Source organism: Oncorhynchus mykiss, chromosome 18, assembly GCF_013265735.2.
Source record: "Oncorhynchus mykiss isolate Arlee chromosome 18, USDA_OmykA_1.1, whole genome shotgun sequence".
Classification (NCBI taxonomy): Eukaryota; Metazoa; Chordata; class Actinopteri; order Salmoniformes; family Salmonidae; genus Oncorhynchus; species Oncorhynchus mykiss.
The window spans coordinates 59143266-59169478 of record NC_048582.1 but is presented as its reverse complement, the minus strand read 5'-3'; the positions used below and the strand labels follow the sequence as shown (position 1 = coordinate 59169478).

At 44.3% G+C, this 26213-nt stretch overlaps 2 protein-coding genes across 2 annotated transcripts in view; one reads left to right on the top strand and one right to left on the bottom strand.

Moving 5' to 3' along the window:
• The window catches only part of LOC118940999 (cytoplasmic dynein 1 intermediate chain 1), a 117691-nt gene extending 111786 nt beyond the window's left edge, over positions 1–5905 (top strand). The window contains 2 exon segments of the mRNA XM_036951073.1: positions 2418–2558; positions 5774–5905. Of these exon segments, the coding sequence (XP_036806968.1) occupies positions 2418–2558; positions 5774–5905 (273 nt within the window).
• Positions 5906–13183: 7278 nt separating this feature from the next.
• Positions 13184–26213, bottom strand: part of LOC110496872 (calcium-binding mitochondrial carrier protein Aralar2) — a 97770-nt gene continuing 84740 nt past the window's right edge. The window contains exons 17-18 of the mRNA XM_036953396.1: positions 25689–25779; positions 13184–14470 (exon numbers count right to left, since the gene is read on the bottom strand). Coding sequence (XP_036809291.1) covers positions 14287–14470; positions 25689–25779 — 275 coding nt within the window. The 3' untranslated portion in view covers positions 13184–14286. The remainder of the gene's footprint in view (positions 14471–25688; positions 25780–26213) is intronic.

Below are 26213 nucleotides of genomic sequence, written 5' to 3'. Positions count from 1 at the left end.
TCTTTGATTCTTCCCCTCAGACAGATGTTCCACTAAGGTTACAGTACACCTTTGGAGACGGAGACTTTCATGTCTTCTGTTTTTTATGACACTGTGAATGTGCAAAGCTTTTTAATTAGGCCTTTCCCAGACAAACCCCAAGGCTGCAGTAGCGCCACTCAGTCTGCTCTCTCTCTCTCTCCCTCTCTTTCTCTCCCTCTCTCTCTCTCTCTCTCTCTCTCTCGCTCTCTCTCTCTCTCCCTCTCTCTCGCTCCCTCTCTCTCGCTCCCTCTCTCTCTCTCTCTCTCTCTCTCTCTCTCTCTCTCTCTCCCTCTCTCTCGCTCCCTCTCTCTCTCCCCCTCTCCCTCTCTCTCTCCCCCTCTCTCTCTCTCTCTCTATCTCTGCCCCTCTCGCTCTCTCGCTCAACAACAATATTAATGAGAATAATAATACATTAAAGCAGTAGTAGTAGACCAGTCTCAGAAGACACATGACATGGTATGAAAACCGAAATTAAATGAGGAAATATTATTGACATTACTTTGCACTGGTCGTCCCTCAGGTTGTGGCAGGAAGACACATATTTGGCTGCCAAAACTGCACATTTTGTCTTTTATAGTTTCAAATTATTTGTACTGAATGATCATTTTGGGAAAGAAAGATTTATCTTAGGTCTGAGTATTTGTCACAGTGTAATAGGAAATGGAGCTCTGTCTCTACCTCTCATCCTGGAGCAGAGTGAGCACAGCCTGTCCTCTCTGGGCAGCCAGGTTTGTCTGTGACGACCGGTCTCTATAGCCAGACTGTCCTCTCTGGGCAGCCAGGTTTGTCTGTGACGACCGGTCTCTATAGCCAGACTGTCCTCTCTGGGCAGCCAGGTTTGTCTGTGACGACCGGTCTCTATAGCCAGACTGTCCTCTCTGGGCAGCCAGGTTTGTCTGTGACGACCGGTCTCTATAGCCAGACTGTCCTCTCTGGGCAGCCAGGTTTGTCTGTGACGACCGGTCTCTATAGCCAGACTGTGCTCACTGAGTCTGTACCTAGTCAGTGTTTTCCTCAGTTTTCTATCAGTCACAGTGGTCAGATAGTCTGCCACCATGTACTGTCTGTTTAGAGACAAAAAGTTGAAGTTGACGTACATTTTTTGTGGTGTCTTTCCAATAGGTGATTTATTTTAATTTTGCTTAGTGATAATTTGGTCATATTTTCTGAGTCTCTATGGAGTTGGTTTGGGTTAGTGATCTGAGCATCAGAACCGGCTGAGGGGACTCCTCTCTTGTTTCATCTCTTGAATTGTAGGGCTGTGTGATGATATGTTTCAGGGTTGCTTATTTGTTCTATTCTAATAAGGGGGGCTATTGGCCCAATTCTGCTCTACATTAGTTATTTGGTGGTTTTCTTTGCACTTCAAAACTCTGCATGCAGTATTTTGATTGGATGTTTGTCCCATTTGGTAAATTCATTATTAGAGAGGGGACCCCATACTTCGCTGCCATTTTGTGCCAGATTGTAATTGCAATTTCCGTTTTAATGTTGCTTCTAATGACATAGAATGCTCTTCTTGCTTTCTCTCTCAGCTTGTTCACAGCCATGTGAAAGCCACCTGTGTTGCTGATATTTAGTCCTGGATTGATCCCTCTCTCACTGCACCCCCACCTCTCTCTCACTGCACCCCCACCTCTCTCTCACTGCACCCCCACCTCTCTCTCACTGCTTTTCTCTCTGCTCCTCTCACTGCATCTCTCTCTCACTGCACCCCCACCTCTCTCTCACTGCTTCTCTCTCTCTCCCTCTCTCTCTGCCCCTCTCTTTCTATCTCCCTCTCTCTATCACTGCATCTCGCTCTCACTGCACCCCCACCTCTCTCTCTCTGCTCCTCTCCCTCTCTGCCCACCTCTCTCTCCCTCTCTCTGCCCCTCTCTTTCTATCTCCCTCTCTCTATCACTGCATCTCGCTCTCACTGCATCCCCCCCCCCTCTCTCTCTCTGCTTCTCTCACTGCATCTCTCTCTCTCTCTCTCTCTCTCTCTCTCTCTCTGCCCCTTTCGCTCTCTCTCTCACTGCATCTCTCTCTCTCTCTCTCTCTCTGCCCCTCTCGCTCTCTCTCTCACTTCATCTCGCTCTCTCTCTCTCTGCCCCTCTCGCTCTCTCTCTCACTGCATCTCTCTCTCTCTCTCTCTGCCCCTCTCGCTCTCTCTCTCTATCTCTGCATCTCCCTTTCTCTCACTGCGTCTCTCTCTCTCTCTGCCCCTCTCACTCTCACTGCATCCCCCCTCTCTCGCGTGTTCTCTCTCTCTCTCTGCAGCTTTTTAAAATTTGTTTTGTTCACACCTTAAGTATTTCACTGCAACTACATCTGGGACCCTGTGCATGTGACTAAAACATCTCTCTCTACTTCCCTGTCTGACTCATGCTCCCATATCTCTCTGTGTGTTTCAGCACAATAAACCCCTCTACTCCTTTGAGGACAACGCTGACTACGTCTATGATGTCATGTGGTCCCCTGTGCACCTGGCTCTGTTTGCCGCTGTGGACGGGATTGGTCGGCTGGATCTGTGGAACCTCAATAATGACACAGAGGTTTCTGAATGTGTGTGTGTGTGTGATATGGAGAGAGAAAGGCATGTCTCATTCTTTGTCACAGTACTGCGTGTGTGTGTGTGTGTGTGTGTGTGTGTGTGTGTGTGTGTGTGTGTGTGTGTGTGTGTGTGTGTGTGTGTGTGTGTGTGTGTGTGTGTGTGTGTGTGTGTGTGTGTGTGTATGTGTGCCCTCATCCGTGTGTGTGTGTGTGTGTTTGTGTGTTTGTATCCGTCTTTGCGTGTGTGTCAAAGTGTGTCCCCAGGGCCTCTCATGTTGGACTGGAGCCAAACCACACAGCCCAACACCAGCATTCCCAGCAGCCACCTCTTTGTGTGGGCGTTCCCTTCCCCACAAGCTCTCCCTAAATCAGCCCGGTGACATCTCCTCACCCACTCCCACCAAACGCACCATCAACACTTCCACAACCATCATCATCATCACGCTCCCTTCTCCTACCCACTGAAACCTTGTGACAGCAATGCTCAAAGACTCCCACAACCGTCCCCTCCAACAAATGCCCCCTCAACGTTCCCACAACCATCCCCTAACACTCCCCTCTCCTCCCCACTCAAAAGCGGTGACACCAGTACTCAAAACCATCCTCTAACGCTCCTCCAACCACCCCATAAGGCTCTCCTCCACTCCAACTCTGTCCCACCAGCTCACAGCTGTCCACAGACCACTCTTCTTCATCTTCTTCGGTCCCAAGATAAAAATACACCTTTTAGATCTGAGCAGCAATTTGATCATCTCACTTGACCCTTGTTGGCTTCTATCCATCATGTCATCATGTATACGTCCCAAATGGCACCCTATTCCCTATAGTCTACTACTTTTTACCAGAGTCCATCCAAAATGGCACCCTATGCACTACATAGAGTGTAGGGTGCCATTTGGGTTGCAGCTATAGTGATTGATCACAACTGAAGAGATATTTAAGAGTTATTTCTGGCATGTATTGTTGGGGTTACACCATCAGTAACCTCATGGTGCCAGTATGTTGCCTTTCTAGCCCAGTCCTTGGTCTTTGCCTCGCCTTCATTGGCAAGTCTACAATCACCACGTAGCAGTGATTGACATCTAGGTACCTCACCCATAGGTAGGAGGGTCTGATCAGAAAACCAATGCTGAATTTCCGAATTGGTTTAAATTAGGTTAGGTTAGGGGGTTAACGTTAGGGTTATGGTAAGGTTAGGTTTTAGATTTTGGCTAGTTGGTCTGTCAATGGGATGCTGGTCACAAAAGTCCCCTTAGGCCAGGATTTAATTCAAGGTGCTTTATTGAACAGCCCACTAGACAGCCGAACAATGCACCTTTTAAAGGCATTTTCCACAACGTTTGCGTAGATCACATTCACAGTAGCCGCTGCACATGTCATGTCAAGCGTAAATGAAATGAGGTCACTGCTCTATAACATGCATCAGATTGAATCCCAGCCTTAGTCTCTCCCAGGTAGGAGGGCTCCCTCCAGTACTGTGCTGTCACAACAAACTAAACCTTCCTAAGGTGGAGTAACTAAAACACTGCCCCTCTTCCCCAGAGGCTACTGCCCTCTGTCTACGTTGAGTTACTGAGGGGCGAGTAGGGGCGCTGTAGGGCACAGAGGTCACCCTTTCATGGCTCAGGTCAAAAGTGAGATGAAAGGGGTGACCGCTCCCTCTCTTTTTGGCATTTCCACGGATACCATGTCCACAGACCCTCCTCTCTAATTATATATCTGGTCCATGATTGATATTCTCTCTCTTTTTCTGTGTGCGTTTCTGTCTTTACCTCTCCCTTTCTCCACCATTCCTCTCTCCCATGTTTAACCCCTACCCCCGATCCAGCTCCGTGATAGTAGCTGTGACATTTGGGCCTTGGGGTTTGCCCTTTTGGGACTATACCATTGGTTCCATTGTATCACTCAAGCACAACTAGCTAAAGATATCCAATGCTATTTGAACCCAGGTCTGATGGACAGACACACACCCTTAATCCCAGTCTCTAACCGGGACAGGGGACTGGAGAAGGAAAGGGATTGAGCGTACAGTGGGCCCTGGTCAAACGTAGTGCCCTATATAGTAAATAGGGTGCCACTCAGCCACTCCTTCCTTCAGTCTATCTCACATTCCAGCCCTTCAGCAACAGTGTAGTCTGGAGGAAGAGTTCATTAAGGATGGACTGACTGCTCCAACAATGTGCTTTATGAAAAACATTTGGAGACACACACATACATACCCACACACACACAGACAAATACACACACACCCTCTCTCTCTCTCTCTCTCTCTCCATGTCTCTCTCAAACACACACACAAACACTGCTAGATAGATAGAATGCGAGGAGCCCACAATGTTGCAACAGTCATCATAACAGCATTAGCCTAGCGGTGGAGGGCCTGGTTCTAATTTCCCCTTCACAAACACACAGCCGCTAGTCAGTCAGTCTAATAGCAGCCAGTCTGTGGTTAGCCCTGCTCTGGAGCGGGGAAGCTGTCGTATTAGCCGACGTGATGCCGAGGCTTCTGTCTCCAACGACGACATGTGTCATAAACTAGTCCTATCTGTCAAGTGCAATAGTTCTTCAGCAGGCCCTGATAGCAGACATAATCATATATAGACTGGTCCCAGATCTTGATTGTGCTTTAGACAACCCCTCTGGCTGGACTGCGATAGCTAATGCACATACTGATCTGGGATCAGGCTATTACTCTGGGTCTTCCTCCCAAATGGCACCCTATACCTACATTGCACTTCTTTCGACAAGAGTCATATGGGCCCTGGTCAAAAGTAGTGCACTATGTAGGGAATAGGGTGCAATTTGGGACGAATCTTGGATCATCTGTGTTCATTCCTCCTGAGCAGCCTATAGCCTCCAGGCTGTCCTGAGTGTAGTGGAGGGCTCTAAGAAGATTTATATGGCTCATTAAAAGTTTCATATTGTTATTTCACATGGAGCTGAAGTAGCCATAGTCTACTGTATGAAGACATCAGTCTGTCTGAGAATGTACTAAACAATCTGCAGGTGCTGATGTTATTATACTATTACCGCTATGAGTGAAACCTGAAATAGTAGTGTTGAGTTTATTGCCACTGTCACCTTCGCTTGCTCTTCGGCAGTTCTTAGGAAGGAGCATGTTTGTAAAACACTAATTAATATACTATGCAGGTGAAACTGTATGGATGGGTGGATGTATGAATTGATTCATTGACTGTTGTAACCCTGTGTGCCCAAGGTCCCCACAGCCAGTGTGACTATCGAGGGAGCCTGCGCCCTGAACAGGGTATGTTGGGGGTCGGGGAGCAAAGAGGTAGCCGTGGGTGACTCGGAGGGCCGTCTGTGGATCTACGATGCAGGAGAGTTATGATATGAACAAATGGCACCCTACATAGTTTTTGACTTGGGCCCATAGGGTGCATTGTGTATGGAATAGGATGCCATTATACTGAGTAACAAGAACAGTCTGTAGAGTCTTAAGTCATAAAGATCCAATGCAGCCATTTTTATCTCAATATCATTTCTGGGAAACAATTAAGTACCTTACTGTTTTTTTTATTTTATTAAAATGGTCAAAAATATCTTCTTCGCTAAGAGCTCAAGCAAGAATTTTACTAGGACTGTCTGGGAGTGGTCCGAGTTAGGGCCTAATTGGACAAGCATAATGGGAGGGATATGTAACCTGGAAACTAAATGTTATTGGCAGAGAGGTTTGAAACTCATTGTTATTGGTCTATTAACTTATACCGCCTGGTGATGTTGCCAGGCAGGTCAAAACTCCATCCCACCAAAAGAGACAAACATTTCAGGCTCTTTTCAATCAGCTCTAACACTAAAACGGCCTTATCATAATTTTCTCAACTCCACAGTATTATATTATTATTATGTGTGCATATAAAACACAGGAGATAAGGTTTTCGACTGCACTGGGCCTTTAAGTATACAACCCGTTCTTCTGGAACATGTCCTCTCAGCTCCATGTAAGGGCCTAGTACGTGGTTCATCTCCTTTACTGTGTGTTCATTAACCCGTCAGGCAGCATTGCCATGAATGTTTGTATTTGAATTTCTCTTCTATTCTTCCTACATCCTTCGTTCTTTTAAAACGGCATCCACATTACGTTTACCTCTACCGCAAAGTATTTTTGGGCTCTGGTTTGTGCTTTGTGTGTGTGCGGTGTCTTCTAAATTTAGTCCTCTGTAATGTGGTAATTGGAGAGAGGCTGGGTTTAACGTGTAGTTTCTCAATGATCTGTCCCAAATGGCATCCTATTCCATATTTAGTGCACTGGTTTGACCAGGGCTATGTTCAAAAGCAGTGCACTATGTTCTTAACTGACTTGCCTAGTTAAATAAAGGTTACATTTTTTTATTTTTTTAAATAAAAGGTCTAGCAACAGTGCAACATTTGGGGAAATGGAATGGTGGATTAGCAAGAGTCTTGCTGAACTGTTAGTTATAGGCTACGTCCCAAATGACACACTGTTCCCTATATGGTGCACTACTTTTGACCAAGGCCTATGGGGCTTTCGTCCAGTGTGTAGAGAATAGGGTGCAATTTGAGACACATTGAAGACCTCAATTGAATAGTCCTCACGTCCTTTCTCCTCATCTCCTTCTCAAAACCCATTGGATGAGAAGGCCAGAGGTCCCTCCCCTCTGACCTTCTCCTCCAATGGGATTTGAGAAGGAGACAAGTAGACAGAACATAAAGATCTTCCCTCTGTCATAGTAGGACGTTTATGGCTCAATTATATTATTTTCTAAATCAATGATATCATTACCTGTACAGTATATTCTAGTAATATTACATCACCAGGTCGTTTATGTAAAAACAAATTTGTTCTCGAAGACACCTGGTTAAATAAAGATTAAATAGATATTCCAGCATATAATGATATACTTTAATATCCTGAATTGCATTTTCAGGGGATAAAATATCCCTGGTGTGTGAGATGGCATACACACTGAGATGTACAGAAATATATGGAATGAATATGTGGATAGTTTCTTGTCACTGTTTTGTTTTGTGTTCATGTAGCGTGACCTCGTTAAGTGCTCAGTAAATACCTTAATTGGCTTTCCTTGTAACTTGTAATTGATTGTAATTCCCTTAAACTATACCATGGGTGCCAGCGGGTTTCTGCTTTAGCCAACTTGACTTGTCGCCATCTTGCCAAACCACGTAGCTACAGCCGTTGAATACAAAACAATCAGATCCCCAGGTCTATAAAAGATGTTCCTTAGCAAAACTCATAGGCTATATGAAGCACTACAATATCCAATCGTAGATCTTCTTAGAACAATAGGCTATGACATGACATGACACACTCTCACTATCTGGTTACATTTTTCTATTTTCTTTTCAATTGTGTTATTGACTGTACGTTTGTTTATTTGTAACTCTGTGTTGTTGTTTGTGTCGAACTGCTTTGCTTTATCTTGGCCAGGTCGCAGTTGTAAATTAGAACTTGTTCTCAACTGGCCTGCCTGGTTAAATAAAGGTGAAATAAAAAAAATGCTCTTCGGGCCTCCCGGGTGGCACAGTGGTTAAGGGCCACCAGAGACTCTGGGTTCGCACCCAGGCTCTGTCGTAACCGGCAGCGACCGGGAGGTCCGTGGGGCGACGCACAATTGGCCTAGCGTCGTCCAGGTTAGGGAGGGTTTGGCCAGTAGGGAAATCCTTGTCTCATTGCGCACCAGCGACTCCTGTGGCGTGCCGGGCGCAGTGCGCGCGCTAACCAAGGTTGCCGGGTGCACGGTGTTTCCTCCGGCTTCCGTGTTGGATGCACGCTGTGTTAAGAAGCAGTGCGGCTTGGTTGGGTTGTGTATCGGAGGACGCATGACTTTCAACCTTTGTCTCTCCCAAGCCCGTACGGGAGTTGTAGCGATGAGACAAGATAGTAGCTACTAAAACAATTGGACACCACGAAATTGGGGAGAAAAAGGGTTAAAAAAAATAATACCAAAATGCTCTTTTGTGCTCTTCGTCCCAAATAACTCCCTATTCCCTAGTTAGTGCAATACTATGGGCTCTGGTTAAAAGTAGTGCACTAAATAGGGAATCGGGTGCTATTTAGGACCCCTGGGGTCCTCTAAAAGCTTTGGGCCTTGTCACAGAAAACATCTTAAGTGTTTTCCTTAAGGGTTTACCTTAAGGAATAATTACCTAAGGGAATTGTTTAAGGGCATTACATAAAGCCCCTCAAATATTTATTTAGGTAAGGGCATACAGCGCATTTTCCACATTTTCTTACATTACAGCCTTATTCTTATTCTTATTTTTTTCCCTTCGTCAATCTACACACAATACCCCATAATTACAAAGCAAAATGTACTTATGCGAATGTACTTATAATAAAACACTGATATCACACTTATTTAAGTATTCAGACCATTTACTCAGTACTTTGTCTTCAGGCCCCTTGACTTTTTCCACATTTTGTTACGTTTTAGCCTTAATATAAAATTGATTAAATAGTTTTTTTTCCCACATCAATCTAAAAACAATACCCCATAATGACGAAGCAAATGTATTATAAAAACTGAAATATCACACTTACATAAGTATTCAGACCCTTTACTCAGTACTTTGTTGAAGCACCTTTGGCAGCGATTACAGCCTCGAGTTTTCTTGGGTATGACGCTACAAGTTTGGCATGCCTATATTTGGGGAGCTTCTCCCATTCTTCTCTGCAGATCCTCTCAAGCTGTCAGGTTGGATGGGGAGCGTCGCTGCACAGCTATTTGCAGGTCTCTCCAGCGATTTTCAAGTCCATGCTCTGGCTGGGCCACTCAAGGACATTCAGAGACTAGGTTACCTTGGTTTCATCAGACCAGATCATCTTGTTTGTCATGGTCTGAGAGTCTTTAGGTGCATTTTGGCAAACTCCAAGCGGGCTGTCATGTGCCTTTTACTGAGGAGTGGCTTCCATCTGGCCACTATACCATAAAGGCCTGATTTGTGGAGTGCTGCAGAGACGGTTGTCTTTCTTGAAGGTTCCATCCCCAAAGAGGAACTCTGGAGTTCTGTCAGAGTGACCATCGGGTTCTTGGTTACCTCCCTGACCAAGGCCCTTCTCACCCGACTGCTCAGTTTGGCCGGGCGGCCAGCTCTAGGAAGAGTCTTGGTGCTTCCAAACATCTTCCATTTAAGAATGATGGAGGCCACTGTGTTCTTCAATGCTGTAGACATTTGTTGGTACCTTTCTCCAGATCTGTTCCTCGACACATTCCTGTCTCGGAGCTCTACGGACAATTTCTTCGGCATCATGGCTTGGTTTTTGCTAAGACATGCACTGTGGGACGTTATATAGATAGATAGGTGTGTGCCTTACCAAATCATGTCCAATCAATTTAATTTACCACAGGTGGACTCCAATCAAGTCGTAGAAACATCTCAAGGATGATAAATGGAAACAGCATTCACCTGAGCTCAATTTCGCGTCTCATAGCAAAGGGTCTGAACACTTATGTAAATAAGGTATTTCTGTTTTTTAATACATTTTCAGAAATGTCGAAACCTGTTTTTGCTTTGTCATTATGGAGTATTGTGTGTAGATTTTTCCATTTTTTACCTTTATTTAACTAGGCAAGTCAGTTAAGAACAAATGTTTTTTTTCAATTACGTCCTAGGAACAGTGGGATTTTTACCTTGTCAGCTCAGGGATTCGATCTTGCAACCTTCCGGTTACTAGTCCAACGCTCTAACCACCAGGCTACCTGTCGCCCCAAAAGATTGATTACTTTCCGAATGCACTGTACATAAGAGGTTTTACGGTAGTTTGAAGGCATACAGTTGAAGTCGGAAGTTTACATACACCTTAGCCAAATACATTTAAACTCAGTTTTTCCCCATTACTGACATTTAATCCTAATGAAAATTCCCCATCTTTATTAAATTAGGATCACCACTTTATTTTAAGAATGTGAAATGTCAGAATAATAGTAGGGAGAATTATTTATTTCAGCTTTTACTTCTTTCATCACATTCCCAGTGGGTCAGAAGTTTACATACACTCAATTAGTATTGGTAGCATTGCCTTTAAATTGTTTAACTTGGGTCAAACGTTTCGGGTAGCCTTCCACAAGCTTCCTACAATAAATTGGGTGAATTTTGGCCCATTCCTCCTGACAGAGCTGGTGTAACTGAGTCAGGTTTGTAGGGCTCCTTGCTCGCACACGCTTTTTCAGTTCTGTCCACACATTTTCTATAGGATTGAGGTCAGGGCTTTGCGATGGCCACTCCAAAACCTTGACTTTGATGTCCTTAAGTCATTTTGCCACAACTTTGGAAGTATCCTTTAGTCATTGTCCATTTGGAAGACCCATTTGCGACCAAGCTGTAACTCTTGACTGATGTCTTGAGATGTTGCTTTAATATATCCATATAATTTTCCATCCTCATGATGCCATCTATTTTGTGAAGTGCACCAGTCCCTCCTGCAGCAAAGCACCCCCACAACATGATGCTGAAACCCCCGTGCTTCACGGTTGGGATGGGTGTTCTTCGGCTTGCAAGGCTCCCCCTTTTTCCTCCAAACACAATGATGGTCATTATGGCCAAACAGTTCTATTTTTGTTTCATCAGACCAGAGAACATTTCTCCAAAAATTACGATCTTTGTCCCCATGTGCAGTTGCAAACCGTAGTCTGGCTTTTTTATGGTGGTTTTGGAGCAGTGCCTTCTTCCATGCTGAGCGGCCTTTCAGGTTATGTCAATATAGGACTCGTTTTACTGTGGATATAGATACTTTTGTACCGGTTTCCTCCAACATCTTCACAAGGTCCTTTGCTGTTGTTCTGGGATTGATTTGCACTTTTCACACCAAAGTACATTAATCTCTAGGAGACAGAACTCGTCTCCTTCCTGAGCTGTATGACGGCTGCGTGGTCCCATGGAGTTGATACTTGCGTACTATTGTTTGTACAGATGAACGTGGTATCTTCAGGCATTTGGAAATTGCTCCCAAGGATGAACCAGACTTGTGGAGGTGTACAATTTTCTTTCTGAGGTCTTGGCTGTTTTCTTTTGGTTTTCCCATGATGTCAAGCAAAGAGGCACTGAGTTTGAAGGTAGGCCTTGAAATACATCCACAGGTACACCTCCAATTGATTCAAATGATGTAAATTAGCCTATCAGAAGCTTCTAAAGCCATGAAGTCATTTTCTGGAAATGTCCAAGCTGTTTAAAGGCCAGTCAACTTAGTGTATGTAAACTTCTGACCCACTGGAATTGTGATACAGTGAATTATAAGTGAAATAATCTGTCTGTAAACAATTGTTGGCAAAAATGCTTGTGTCATGCACAAAGTAGATGTCCTAACCGACTTGCCAAAACTATAGTTTGTTAACAAGACAATTGTGTAGTGGTTGAAAAACGAGTTTCAATGACTCCAACCTAAGTGTATGTAAACTTCTGACTTCAACTGTACGTCTGTGAGGGTTATTGCACTGTTCAATGACTACAGGCCTAAGCAACAAATTCCGGTTTAGCACGTTATTTCGTATAAGTGCTACGTGAACTGTAATGAACAAAAGAGACATATTGAAAGCCGCTGTCTATCGTGATACCCGCCAATAAATCATGTCTGAAGAACTGTTAGCTTGTTTACTTGTTGTTGTTGTTTAGCTACTGTAATTATAGTGTCACAAGTTGGCTGTTGTGATTCTGTCCTCGTCTCCAGTGCCAGGCTTCAAGCTTTTCTCTGACTTGTCGCACCATAACATACCACCTTGTCAAAGAACACATGTGCACACACTTTGTTCACTAACATTTAATTTCATTAGTACATATACATATTGCTGCCATGCATACAGTAAGGCACAATTATCACACCATATTCTACTCCTCTCCTGTACTGTACAAGTTTAAATCCGGATGTCTTTCGTGACACCATTGGGCTGTTCCAGAAAGCTGGATAAATACATTAGCCAGCTAACTGTCCAACATTGCTTAAAATAATGAGATATTTTGAGAAATATAGACTTAGGGCTCTGTTCAGTCTGTATTGCTGAAGCGTTACAGATTGTGTACTAGAAATGTAAAGGTAATTTGTGATAGGGCCGACATACGCAGCGTTTACGGTGAATGCAGTCGCTGTGACCACAAGAACATTGCCTTTAATTGTCAATTACGCTTTAAAGCTGAACTGTGATATGGATTGAATAGAGCCCTTCAAATTGACAAGATATAATTGACTCGGCAACAACAACCAGAATACAAATGAAAATAATATGTGGTTGTTTATCAAAGTTAACTGGATAATTTCATAATCCTGCTTTCTGGAATACCCCACATCTCTCTACTCTCTCCCCCTGCTCTGTTGTACCCTGATGATTCTTTAAACAGAAAATTATACAACACACAGCCCAGTTTGATGTGACTGAGACAACTAAGGATAACAGACAGTCACTACAATACCATAGTAGGTGTAGTGGTAATACCTTGTGCAAGTGGTGGTAATAGTAAACAGTATATTACCTTCAAGCGTTTTGGTTGGTCAATCTTTTATGTTTTCTCACAAATGAAGTTCAAGATCAAGATTATTAGTTTCTTCTCAGTATCCAAAAAGCGACTTGGTGAACTGTATCGATATGTAAATGTGTCTCTCTGTTCCGTTCTCATATGTACAGTAGAACCGTCATTCGGATGTGTCTCTGTTCCGTTCTCATATGTACAGTAGAACCGTCATTCAGATGTGTCTGTTCCGTTCTCATATGTACAGTAGAACCGTCATTTGGATGTGTCTCTGTTCCATTCTCATATGTACAGTAGAACCGTCATTCAGATGTGTCTGTTCCGTTCTCATATGTACAGTAGAACCGTCATTCATATGTACAGTAGAACCGTCATTCATATGTACAGTAGAACCGTCATTCATATGTACAGTAGAACCGTCATTTGGATGTGCGTACTTGTGCTACTATCCCCATCCTGCGGATAGGGCTCATTCTGTTTGGTATCTATCAGACTCTCAGGTGGAAGACAGTAAAAGCACCATCATATAAAGTGATGGTTAGACCAAGATTCAATCAAAGGCACGTTGTAGACGAGCACATTGAACTGTCAAGTGTATTTTAAAGAGATGGCCTTCATGGTAAATACGGTACATGTCGGCTCAAGTGTAAATGACCTTTAAAAGCAAGTGCAATGCACATGTTGACAATGCACATGTTGACAATGCACATGTTGACAATGCACATGTTGACAGTGCACATGTTGACAATGCACATGTTGACAATGCACATGTTGACAATGCACTTTTGAATGAGTCCCGGCCTTAGTGATGATGTAATGAAAGAAAGCAGTCCAGGTCTAATTCAAGTCATGGCCAGCCCCTCCACTACTGTGCATATTACTGTATGAAAAGACAAACTGGAACACTACTCTAGACACACATTGTCAGTACTGTAGATATCACTTGATCTTCACAATAAGACTGACTCAAAAAGTAATCTTTACGGGTAGCTAAGACTAAAACAGAAGCTAAAACAACGTTTTTGTGTTTCTAGACCATGATGTAGAAAGGTACATTTCTGAAGATCATAATAGCTTTAAAAAATTCTCATCAACTAAAACAGACACATATTTATCTTTAAAGCCTAGAGAGGCAGATCATACTACTCACAATGTGCTTCTCTTTCGGGTGGAATATTCCAAGTGCTCGACTAGCTGGGGGTGGGAGGGAGAGGGTGTAATGATTGCACGTGTGCTATTCTGCCCCCTATGTGTGGGCAGAGGGGGTTCAATTCAAGGGGCGTCCTTCTTGGACCGGGGGGTTACGTGAACGTTGTATCTTGGGAGGTGGAGTCCAAATTTGCTCTCGGTGCCAGCGAACGTGGCCACGGCCAACCTGAAACCTCCAATGTGGTCGGGGCTGGGCGCCGGCAGGCTGATGCGAGACTTGGGAGTCGGCTCCGAACCAGACGGCTTTCTGTGGTGTGGAGAGAGAGCGGGGAAGGACGAGGAGAGCGGGAGGGGTGGAGGTACAGGGAGAGACGAGGAGAGCGGGAGGGAGGGAGGATGAGAGAAAACGGGAGGGAGGAGAAAAGGGGGAAGAGAAAGAGGGAGGGAGTAGAAAGGGAGAGACAGAAAGGGAAGGAGAATGGGGGAGAGAGAAAAGGATAAAGGAGAGAGGAGAGAAAGAGAGAGGGAGTAGAAAGGGAGAGACAGAAAGGGAAGGAGAACGGGGGAGAGAGGCAAGGATAAAGGAGAGAGGAGAGAAAGAGGGAGGGAGGGAGTAGAAAGGGAGAGACAGAAAGGGAAGGAGAACAGGGGAGAGAGGCAAGGATAAAGGAGAGAGGAGAGAAAGAGGGAGGCAGTAGAAAGGGAGAGACAGAAAGGGAAGGAGAACGGGGGAGAGAGAAAAGGATAAAGGAGAGAGGAGAGAAAGAGAGAGGGAGTAGAAAGGGAGAGACAGAAAGGGAAGGAGAACGGGGGAGAGAGGCAATGATAAAGGAGAGAGGAGAGAAAGAGGGAGGGAGGGAGTAGAAAGGGAGAGACAGAAAGGGAAGGAGAACGGGGGAGAGAGGCAAGGATAAATGAGAGAGGAGAGAAAGAGGGAGGGAGGGAGTAGAAAGGGAGAGACAGAAAGGGAAGGAGAACGGGGGAGAGAGAAAAGGATAAAGGAGAGAGGAGAGAGAGGGAGGGAGGGAGGGAGTAGAAAGGGAGAGACAGAAAGGGAAGGAGAACGGGGAGAGAGGCAAGGATAAAGGAGAGAGGAGAGAAAGAGAGAGGGAGTAGAAAGGGAGAGACAGAAAGGGAAGGAGAACGGGGGAGAGAGGCAAGGATAAAGGAGAGAGGAGAGAAAGAGGGAGGGAGGGAGTAGAAAGGGAGAGACAGAAAGGGAAGAAGAACGGGGGAGAGAGGCAAGGATAAAGGAGAGAGGAGAGAAAGAGGGAGGGAGTAGAAAGGGAGAGACAGAAAGGGAAGGAGAACGGGGGAGAGAGAAAAGGATAAAGGAGAGAGGAGAGAAAGAGAGAGGGAGTAGAAAGGGAGAGACAGAAAGGGAAGGAGAACGGGGGAGAGAGGCAAGGATAAAGGAGAGAGGAGAGAAAGAGGGAGGGAGGGAGTAGAAAGGGAGAGACAGAAAGGGAAGGAGAACGGGGGAGAGAGGCAAGGATAAAGGAGAGAGGAGAGAAAGAGGGAGGGAGGGAGTAGAAAGGGAGAGACAGAAAGGGAAGGAGAACGGGGGAGAGAGAAAAGGATAAAGGAGAGAGGAGAGAGAGGGAGGGAGGGAGGGAGTAGAAAGGGAGAGACAGAAAGGGAAGGAGAACGGGGAGAGAGGCAAGGATAAAGGAGAGAGGAGAGAAAGAGAGAGACCGAAAAAAGAGAAACAGAAAGTGGAAGGGACAAGAGAAGGAGAGAGATTTTATATTAAACATTGTCCACCACAAAAAATAAACATCTTAGTTGAATATTAAGACTGGGCGAGAGGGCTATTTTTTCCCAGAGCACACGAACCAGAAATAAATGAATATCCCACAATGGTTTCATACTCCCTTCAGTGATATCTTTCCAATACGTACAGGGAACATATTTCAAACCCACACTACACCATCCAGCAGTACAGTATTCACATTGAACACAGTCTGTGAAGACAACACAGTATGCACATTGGATATTTACAGTACATAGGGGTTTGCATAATAAATGGAAGTTGTTCTGACTTTCCAAAGGGCTGTAAACAGTCCAATATACTGGATCTCTTGATTTCCTGGTTTAGTAAGTAAGAGTTGTTGGTGGTGGTGGACCAATTATACCATGCCAATTTCAAGTATATTTCTGTTAAAGAATATTAAGGATATTATGGTCAGTTAACTCATTGATCCTGCTTTCTGGAAGAGCCCCAAAGTATTGACAACATTCTGTCAGTACCACTATATACAGTATAAAGTATTGACAACATTCTGTCAGTAACACCTATATGTACAATATAAAGTACTGACAACATTCTGTCAGTACCACCACCTATATATACAGTATAAAGTATTGACAACATTCTGTCAGTAACACCTATATGTACAGTATAAAGTACTGACAACATTCTGTCAGTACCACCACCTATATATACAGTATAAAGTATTGACAACATTCTGTCAGTACCACCACCTATGTATACAGTATAAAGTATTGACAACATTCTGTCAGTACCACTATATACAGTATAAAGTACTAACAACATTCTGTCAGTACCACCACCTATATATACAGTATAAAGTACTGACAACATTCTGTCAGTACCACCTATATGTTATTAACAACATTCTGTCAGTACCACATATGTACAGTATAAAGTACTGACAACATTCTGTCAGTACCACATATGTACAGTATAAAGTACTGACAACATTCTGTCAGTACCACCACCTATGTATACAGTATAAAGTATTGACAACATTCTGTCAGTACCACTATATACAGTATAAAGTACTGACAACATTCTGTCAGTACCACCACCTATATATACAGTATAAAGTACTGACAACATTCTGTCAGTAACACCTATATGTACAGTATAATATTATTAACAACATTCTGTCAGTACCACCTATATATACAGTATAAAGTACTGACAACATTCTGTCAGTACCACCTATATGTTATTAACAACATTCTGTCAGTACCACATATGTACAGTATAAAGTACTGACAACATTCTGTCAGTACCACATATGTACAGTATAAAGTACTGACAACATTCTGTCAGTACCACCTATATGTACAGTATAAAGTACTGACAACATTCTGTCAGTACCACCTATATGTACAGTATAAAGTACTGACAACATTCTGTCAGTACCACCTATATGTACAGTATAAAGTACTGACAACATTCTGTCAGTACCACCTATATGTTCAGTATAAAGTACTGACAACATTCTGTCAGTACCACTATATGTACAGTATAAAGTATTGTCAACATTCTGTCAATACCTATATTTACAGTATAATAGTATTGTCAACATTCTGTCAATACCATTATGTACAGTATAATAGTATTGTCAACATTCTGTCAATACTGCTCTATGTACATTATAATAGTATTGTCAACATTCTGTCAGTACCACTATATGTACAGTATAAAGTATTGTCAACATTCTGTCAGTACCACTATATGTTCAGTATAAAGTATTGTCAACATTCTGTCAATACTGCTCTGTGTACATTATAATAGTATTGTCAACATTCTGTCAGTACCACTATATGTACAGTATAAAGTATTGTCAACATTCTGTCAATACCTATATGTTCAGTATAAAGTATTGTCAACATTCTGTCAATACCATTATGTACAGTATAATAATATTCTTCAACATTCTGTCAATACTGCTCTATGTACATTATAATAGTATTGTCAACATTCTGTCAATACCACTATGTACAGTATAAAGTATTAACAACATTCTGGCAGTTCCACCTATATTTACGGTATAATATTATTTCCCATTCTGTCAGTACCACTATATGTACAGTATAGAATATTGACCATTCTGTCAATACCACTATATGTACAGTATAGAGTATTGACCATTCTGTCAGTACCACTATATGTACAGTATAGAGTATTGACCATTCTGTCAGTACCACTATATGTACAGTATAGAGTATTGACCATTCTGTCAGTACCACTATATGTACAGTATAGAGTATTGACCATTCTGTCAGTACCACTATATGTACAGTATAGAGTATTGACCATTCTGTCAGTACCACTATATGTACAGTATAGAATATTGACCATTCTGTCAATACCACTGTATGTACAGTATAGAGTATTGACCATTCTGTCAGTACCACTATGTACAGTATAGAGTATTGACCATTCTGTCAGTACCACTATGTACAGTATAGAGTATTGACCATTCTGTCAGTACCACTATATGTACAGTATAATGAGTGAATGGAATGTATTTGGTGATGCTTGTCCTAACAGTCTCCCCTTACCCTCCTGTCTCTGTCTCTTATTGGTCAATGGAACATTAGTGCATTCTAAAGAGTGACCAATTTGCTCCTCCAGGGAAAATGAGCTCATTTCTACCCCAAAAATCTGAAAAGAGAAAGATCCCAAGTCAAAGTGATTCTCTCTGCACTGCTTCACTCTCTGTAACCCTGTAGTTTAGGAAATGTTACGCCCATCCCACCAAATAATGGTCTGTGTCCCAAATGGCAACCTATTCTCTATTTAGTGCACTGCTTTTGACCAGAGTCCTATGGTGTTTCAAAGCTCTCTCCCTCTGTTGAAAGGTTGGTAGAAAAGTGGTGCTAGAAATTACCATCATTTTGTATCACACAGCAGCTGTCAGTAGAAGCTATCAATCCTGACTGGACATTTCTATGACATTTGCGTTTCTGTATTTCTCAGTCATATCCTGTGGTAAGACACTTACAGGTGCATCAGAGCTGGGACCGAGAGACTGAGAAGCAGCTTGTATCCCCAGGCCATCAGACTGTTGAACAGCCATCACTGGCCCTGCACCTTGAAACTAATGCCTCATATTCTGAGTCGGCGGTTAGGGAAGCGTTATCAAATCCTAGATGCCATTGTGCCCTTGAGCAAGGCACTTAACCCCCCACAACAACAGCTCCCCAGGCACCTAGTGTGGCAGCACCTCTCCAAAACCTGTGTGTGTGTGTGTGTGTGTGTGTGTGTGTGTGTGTGTGTGTGTGTGTGTGTGTGTGTGTGTGTGTGTGTGTGTGTGTGTGTGTGTGTGTGTGTGTGTGTGGACCTTGTGTGCAATTGACCAATAAAAGTGATCTTAACCTCTGATCATAATCTCTTCTGTTTCTATACTTTTGTTTACTCACTGTGTATGTGTCTACTGTATTCTCCACATAGCTCATCCTAAAATACCTACTACTGTGCAGTAATAGCCTGTATCACAGCACACACAGCTCTCACCCCCTAGTAAAACAGTCATTTGTACGTTTAGAAATTCGGTTTCCCCTCTGTGTAATCTCTTGATCTCTTCTCCCGGAAAAGGAAATAAATATACTGATACCATTTTCTTTCCAAATGATATACCGTCTATACACACCACCTATTTATATTCTGCATTCTGACAGATGCTCACTGTAATATACCTACTTGGATTGTTATTTATTTGTAATGTATTTGCGAGACATTTTACTTTTTGCTGCACCCGCTATAACACCTGCAAATCTGTGTATGCGACCAATAAATGTTGATTTAATTCGACCTGATAGGCTGAATTTCTTCAGCAATGCTGATCACTCTAGTCTTATATCAGATGTAAGATGGCACTGGAGAAGAAGGCAGACGTTTTACGTGCCCCCAACCGATTGTTTTAAAAAAATATATATATATTTGCGTTGTTTATAACTTATTTTATTAATTACTTATTTTCTACATAATGTTGCCGCTAACTTCTGGACATCAGGACTGCGATTACTCACCACGGACTGTCAGAATCCTTTTTTTCCTTTAATTAACGAGTCCGATGAGGCCGATATACTGCTTTCTCGGGAACAGGCCCAGATCCCCATGATTTGCGTGAAGATGAGGCGGAGAAAAAGGGGCCGGAGGACGGAATGCCTTCTGAGAATTCGTAGGCAATCTAATAAACTCCCACTTCCTTCCATTCTGTAGCAAACGTTTATCTTTGGACAATAAAATAGATGACCTATGCAGAAGATTAAACTACCAACGTGACATTCAAAACTGTAATATCTTATGCTTCACAGATGCCAGCTAGCTAGATACTAGCTAGTAGTCAGCTAGCCACTGCTAGCGGTTATCAGCTACCTTTAGCCTGGACAACTCTCGCCAGTTTGCACAGCGCGACTCAAACCAGAGAAAATTTGACTTATTTTTCTCCATATCTCCGGATTCCTACCGCAAGCTCTGAACTTTTTTTTTCTCTCACCTGTATCATCGTAGATAGCAAGCTGCTATCCGAGTGGCTACTCCTGGCTAACGTCTCTGTCCCGAAGCAAGAACCAATTAGCCTGGAGCAAGCCTTGCTAAGCCCATCTGCTAGCCTGTAAGCCACGGCCCGCTATCTGTCTAGAGCACATCTGACTGTTAGCTTAAGAGGCCCATCAGACAAATTCTTTGGCCACTATACCTATTTTGCCAATTGGCCTGGTTTACAACATGGAGCCCTGTTGATCCGTCTGCCGAGATCACAGCACGAGGGCGCCACAACAGACTTTCGTCCGTTGCGACGTCCCTCAAAGGCCCTTCTGCTAGCTTGCTAGCCCTGGCCCGCTACTCACTGTGCCTGAAGCCACTCACTGGACTCCTATGATCACTTGGCTACGCATGCCTCTCCCTAATGTCAATATGCCTTGTCCATTGCTGTTTTGGTTAGTAATTATTGCCTTATTTCACTGTAGAGCCTTTAGTACTTTAGTTCCACCTCCCACACATGCGGTGACATCACCTAGTTTAAATGATATTTCTAGAGACAATATCTCTTTCATCGTCACTCTATGCACAGGTTTACCCCCACTGTATTCACATCCTACCATACCTTTGTCTGTACATTATGCCTTGAATCTATTCTACTGTGCCCAGAAATCTGCTCCTTTTACTCTCTGTTCTGAACGTACTAGACATCCAGTTCTTTTAGCCTTTAGCCGTACCCTTATCCTACTCCTCCTCTGTTCCTCTGGTGATGTGGAGGTTAATCCAGGCCCTGCAGTGCCTAGCTCCACTCCCATTTCCCAGGCGCTCTCATTTGTTGACTTCTGTAACCGTAAAAGCCTTGGTTTCATGCATGTTAACATTAGAAGCCTCTTCCCTAAGTTTGTTTTATTCACTGCTTTAGCACACTCTGCCAACCCGGATGTCCTAGTCGTGTCTGAATCCTGGCTCAGGAAGACAACCAAAAACCCTGACATTTCCATCCATAACTATAACATTTTCCGCCAAAGGGGGCAGAGTTGGAATCTACTGCAGAGATAGTCTGTCTTACTATCCAGGTCTGTACCCAAACAATTTGAGTTTCTACTTTTAAAAATCCACCTCTCCAGAAACAAGTCTCTTACCGTTGCTGCTTGCTATAGACCACCCTCTGCCCCCAGTTGTGCCCTGGACACCATATGCGAATTGATTTCCCCCCATCTATCTTCAGAGCTCGTGCTGTTAGGTGACCTACACTTGGACATGCTTAACACTCCGGCCATCCTACAATCTAAGCTTGATGCTCTCAATCTCACACAAATTATCAATGAGCCCACCAGGTACAACACCAAATCCGTAAATACGGGCACCCTCATAGATATCATCCTAACCAACCTGCCCTCCAAATACACCTCTTCTGTCTTTAACCAGGATCTCAGCGATCACTGCCTCATTGCCTGCGTCCATAATGGGTCTCACTATCAAACGCTCCCTAAAACACTTCAGCGAGCAGGCTTTTCTAATCGATCTGGCCCGGGTATCCTGGAAGGATATTGACCTCATTCAGTCAGTAGAGGATGCCCGGTTATTCTTTAAAAGTGCTTTCCTCACCATCTTAAATAAGCTTGCCCCATTCAAAAAATGTAGAACCAGGAACAGATATAGATCTTGGTTCACTCCAGACCTGACTGCTCTTGACCAGCACAAAAACATCATGTGGCGTACTGCATTAGCATCGGATAGTCCCCGCGATATGCAGCTTTTCAGGGAAGTTAGGAACCAATATACACAGGCAGTTAGGAAAGCAAAGGCTAGCTTTTTCAAACAGAAATTTGCATCCTGTAGCACTAACTCCCAAAAGTTCTGGGACACTGTAAAGTCCATGGAGAATAAGAGCACCTCCTCCCAGCTGCCCACTGCACTGTCACCACTGGTAAATCTGCAATAATTGAACATTTCAATAAGTATTTTTCTATGGCTGGCCATGCTTTCCACCTGGCTACCCATACCCCGGTCATCAGCCCTGCACCCCTCACTGCAACTTGCCCAAGCCTCCCCATTTCTCATTCACCAAAAATCCAGATAGCTGATTTTCTGAAAGAGCTTCAAAATCTGGACACTTACAAATCAGCAGGGCTAGACAATCTGGACCCTCTCTTCCTAAAATTATCAGCCGAAAGTGTTGCAACCCCTATTACTAGCTTGTTCAACCTCTCTTTCGTATCATCTGAGATCCCCAAAGATTAGAAAGCTCCCCTCTTCAAAAGGAGAGACACTCTAGACCCAAACTGCTACAGACCTACTGTATACATATCCTACCCTGCCTAAGGTCGTCGAAAGCCAAGTTAACAAACAGATCACCGACCATTTCGAATCCCACCGTACCTTCTCCGCTACGCAATCTGGTTTCTGAGCTGGTCATGGGTGCACCTCAACCACGCTCAAGGTCCTAAACGATATCATAATCGCCATCGATAAGAGACAATACTGTGCAGCTGTATTCATCGACTTGGCCAAGGCTTTTGACTCTGTCAATCACCACATTCTTATCGGCAATCTCAAATGAGTGCCTCGCCTGGTTCACCAACTACTTCTCTGACAGAGTTCAGTGTGTCAAATCGGAGGGCCTGTTGTCCGGACCTCTGGCAGTCTCTATGGGGGTGCCACAGGATTCAATCCTCGGGCCGACTCTTTTCTCTGTATACATCAATGATGTTGCTCTTGCTGTTGGTGATTCTCAGATCCACCTCTACGCAGACGACACCATTCTGTATATCTGGCCCTTCTTTGGACACTGTGTTAACTAACATCCAGACGAGCTTCAATGCCATACGACTCTCCTTCCGTGGCCTCCAACTGCTCTTAAATGCAAGCAAAACTAAATGCATGCTCTTCAACCGATCGCTGCCCACACCTACCCAACCGTCCAGCATCACTACTCTGGACGGTTCTGACTTAGAATATGTGGACAACTACAAATACCTAGATGTCTGGTTAGACTATAAACTCTCCTTCCAGACTCACATTAAGCATCTCCAATCCAAAATGAAATCTAGAATCGCAAAAACTTTCACAACAAAAGCCTCCTTCACTCATGCTGCCAAACATACCCTAGTAAAACTGAATCCAACACAATACTCAGGAAATTGGAAGCAGTCTATCATAGTGTCATCTGTTTTGTCACCAAAATCCCATATAAATCCCATATAAATCCCATATAAAAAAAAATATAAAATCCCATATAAAATCCCATGCTCTCGTTGGCTGGCCCTCGCTTCATATCCGTCGCCAAACCCACTCGCTCCAGGTCATCTATAAGTCGTTGCTAGGTAAAACCCCGCCTTATCTCAGCTCACTGGTCACCATAGCAGCACCCACCCGCAGCACACGCTCCAGCAGGTATATTTCACTGGTCACCCCCAAAGCCAATTCCTACCTCTGCCTGCCCTGACCCTGAACCTGCCTAACGTTCTGTACCTTTCGGACTCTGCTCTGGATTACTGACCTCTGCCTGCCCTGACCCTGAACCTGCCTAACGTTCTGTACCTTTCGGACTCTGCTCTGTACTACTGACCTCTGCCTGCCCTGACCCTGAACCTGCCTAACGTTCTGTACCTTTCGGACTCTGCTCTGGATTACTGACCTTTGCCTGCCCTGACCCTGAACCTGCCTAACGTTCTGTACCTTTCGGACTCTGCTCTGTACTACTGACCTCTGCCTGCCCTAACCCTGCCTAACGTTCTGTACCTTTCGGACTCTGCTCTGTACTACTGACCTCTGCCTGCCCTGACCCTGAACCTGCCTAACGTTCTGTACCTTTCGGACTCTACTCTGGACTACTGACCTCTGCCTGCCCTGACCCTGAACCTGCCTAATGTTCTGTACCTTTCGGACTCTGCTCTGTACTATTGACCTCTGCCTGCCCTGACCCTGAACCTGCCTAACGTTCTGTACCTTTCGGACTCTGCTTTGGATTACTGACCTCTGCCTGCCCTGACCCTGAACCTGCCTAACGTTCTGTACCTTTCGGACTCTGCTCTGTACTACTGACCTCTGCCTGCCCTGACCCTGAACCTGCCTAACGTTCTGTACCTTTCGGACTCTGCTCTGGACTACTGACCTCTGCCTGCCCTTACCCTGAACCTGCCTAACGTTCTGTACCTTTCGGACTCTGCTCTGGATTACTGACCTCTGCCTGCCCTGACCTTGAACCTGCCTAACGTTCTGTACCTTTCGGACTCTGCTTTGGATTACTGACCTCTGCCTGCCCTGACCCTGAACCTGACTAACGTTCTGTACCTTTCGGACTCTGCTCTGTACTACTGACCTCTGCCTGCCCTGACCCTGAACCTGCCTAACGTTCTGTACCTTTCGGACTCTGCTCTGGATTACTGACCTTTGCCTGCCCTGACCCTGAACCTGCCTAACGTTCTCTACCTTTCGGACTCTGCTCTGTACTACTGACCTCTGCCTGCCCTAACCCTGCCTAACGTTCTGTACCTTTCGGACTCTGCTCTGTACTACTGACCTCTGCCTGCCCTGACCCTGAACCTGCCTAACGTTCTGTACCTTTCGGACTCTACTCTGGACTACTGACCTCTGCCTGCCCTGACCCTGAACCTGCCTAATGTTCTGTACCTTTCGGACTCTGCTCTGTACTATTGACCTCTGCCTGCCCTGACCCTGAACCTGCCTAACGTTCTGTACCTTTCGGACTCTGCTTTGGATTACTGACCTCTGCCTGCCCTGACCCTGAACCTGCCTAACGTTCTGTACCTTTCGGACTCTGCTCTGTACTACTGACCTCTGCCTGCCCTGACCCTGAACCTGCCTAACGTTCTGTACCTTTCGGACTCTGCTCTGGACTACTGACCTCTGCCTGCCCTTACCCTGAACCTGCCTAACGTTCTGTACCTTTCGGACTCTGCTCTGGATTACTGACCTCTGCCTGCCCTGACCTTGAACCTGCCTAACGTTCTGTACCTTTCGGACTCTGCTTTGGATTACTGACCTCTGCCTGCCCTGACCCTGAACCTGACTAACGTTCTGTACCTTTCGGACTCTGCTCTGGATTACTGACCTTTGCCTGCCCTGACCCTGAACCTGCCTAACGTTCTGTACCTTTCGGACTCTGCTCTGGACTACTGACCTCTGCCTGCCCCCCTGTTTCTGTAATAAACTTTTGTTACTTCGAAACTGTCTGCATCTGGGTCTTGTCCTGAGCCTTGATACCAGGATCATTTCATTCAGTTTAAAATTAGGAGAGGGAGGAGTTCTGACTTACTGTCCGCCAAAGTCAATGTAGAACCACCTCTGCAGGAGTTCATAGGTCACCAGGGTGACCCCAAATTGGGGCGAGGACCGGAACACTCGGGCTATAGTAAAGGGAGAAACCACAACGCTCAATAACACAGTTTCACTATTACACCACAGTAGCCTGGGTACCAGTCTGTTTGTGTTAAGATTCCACTTCTAGCCACTCCTTATCATGCCAAACACATAGTACAAGGAGTGACATTTTTGCACAAAACAAGTTCTGGATTTCAAACTAAACAATTTGTTGTATGAAGGGTTAAAACCAGTTGCAAGTTAGCTAGAGATTACCATGGTACACTGTAACATAATAGTGGAATATGGTTATTAAAAACAATCACACAGTCAATCTACATAATCACGCCACATCAGTGGACCTTTCTGGATACAGCTTAAAAAGGTGTTAACAGATGTATAACAGATAAATAAACTAAATATGTCATTTGTATCAATCGTCGTCATTATCATCGTCATCATCATCATCGTCATCATCATC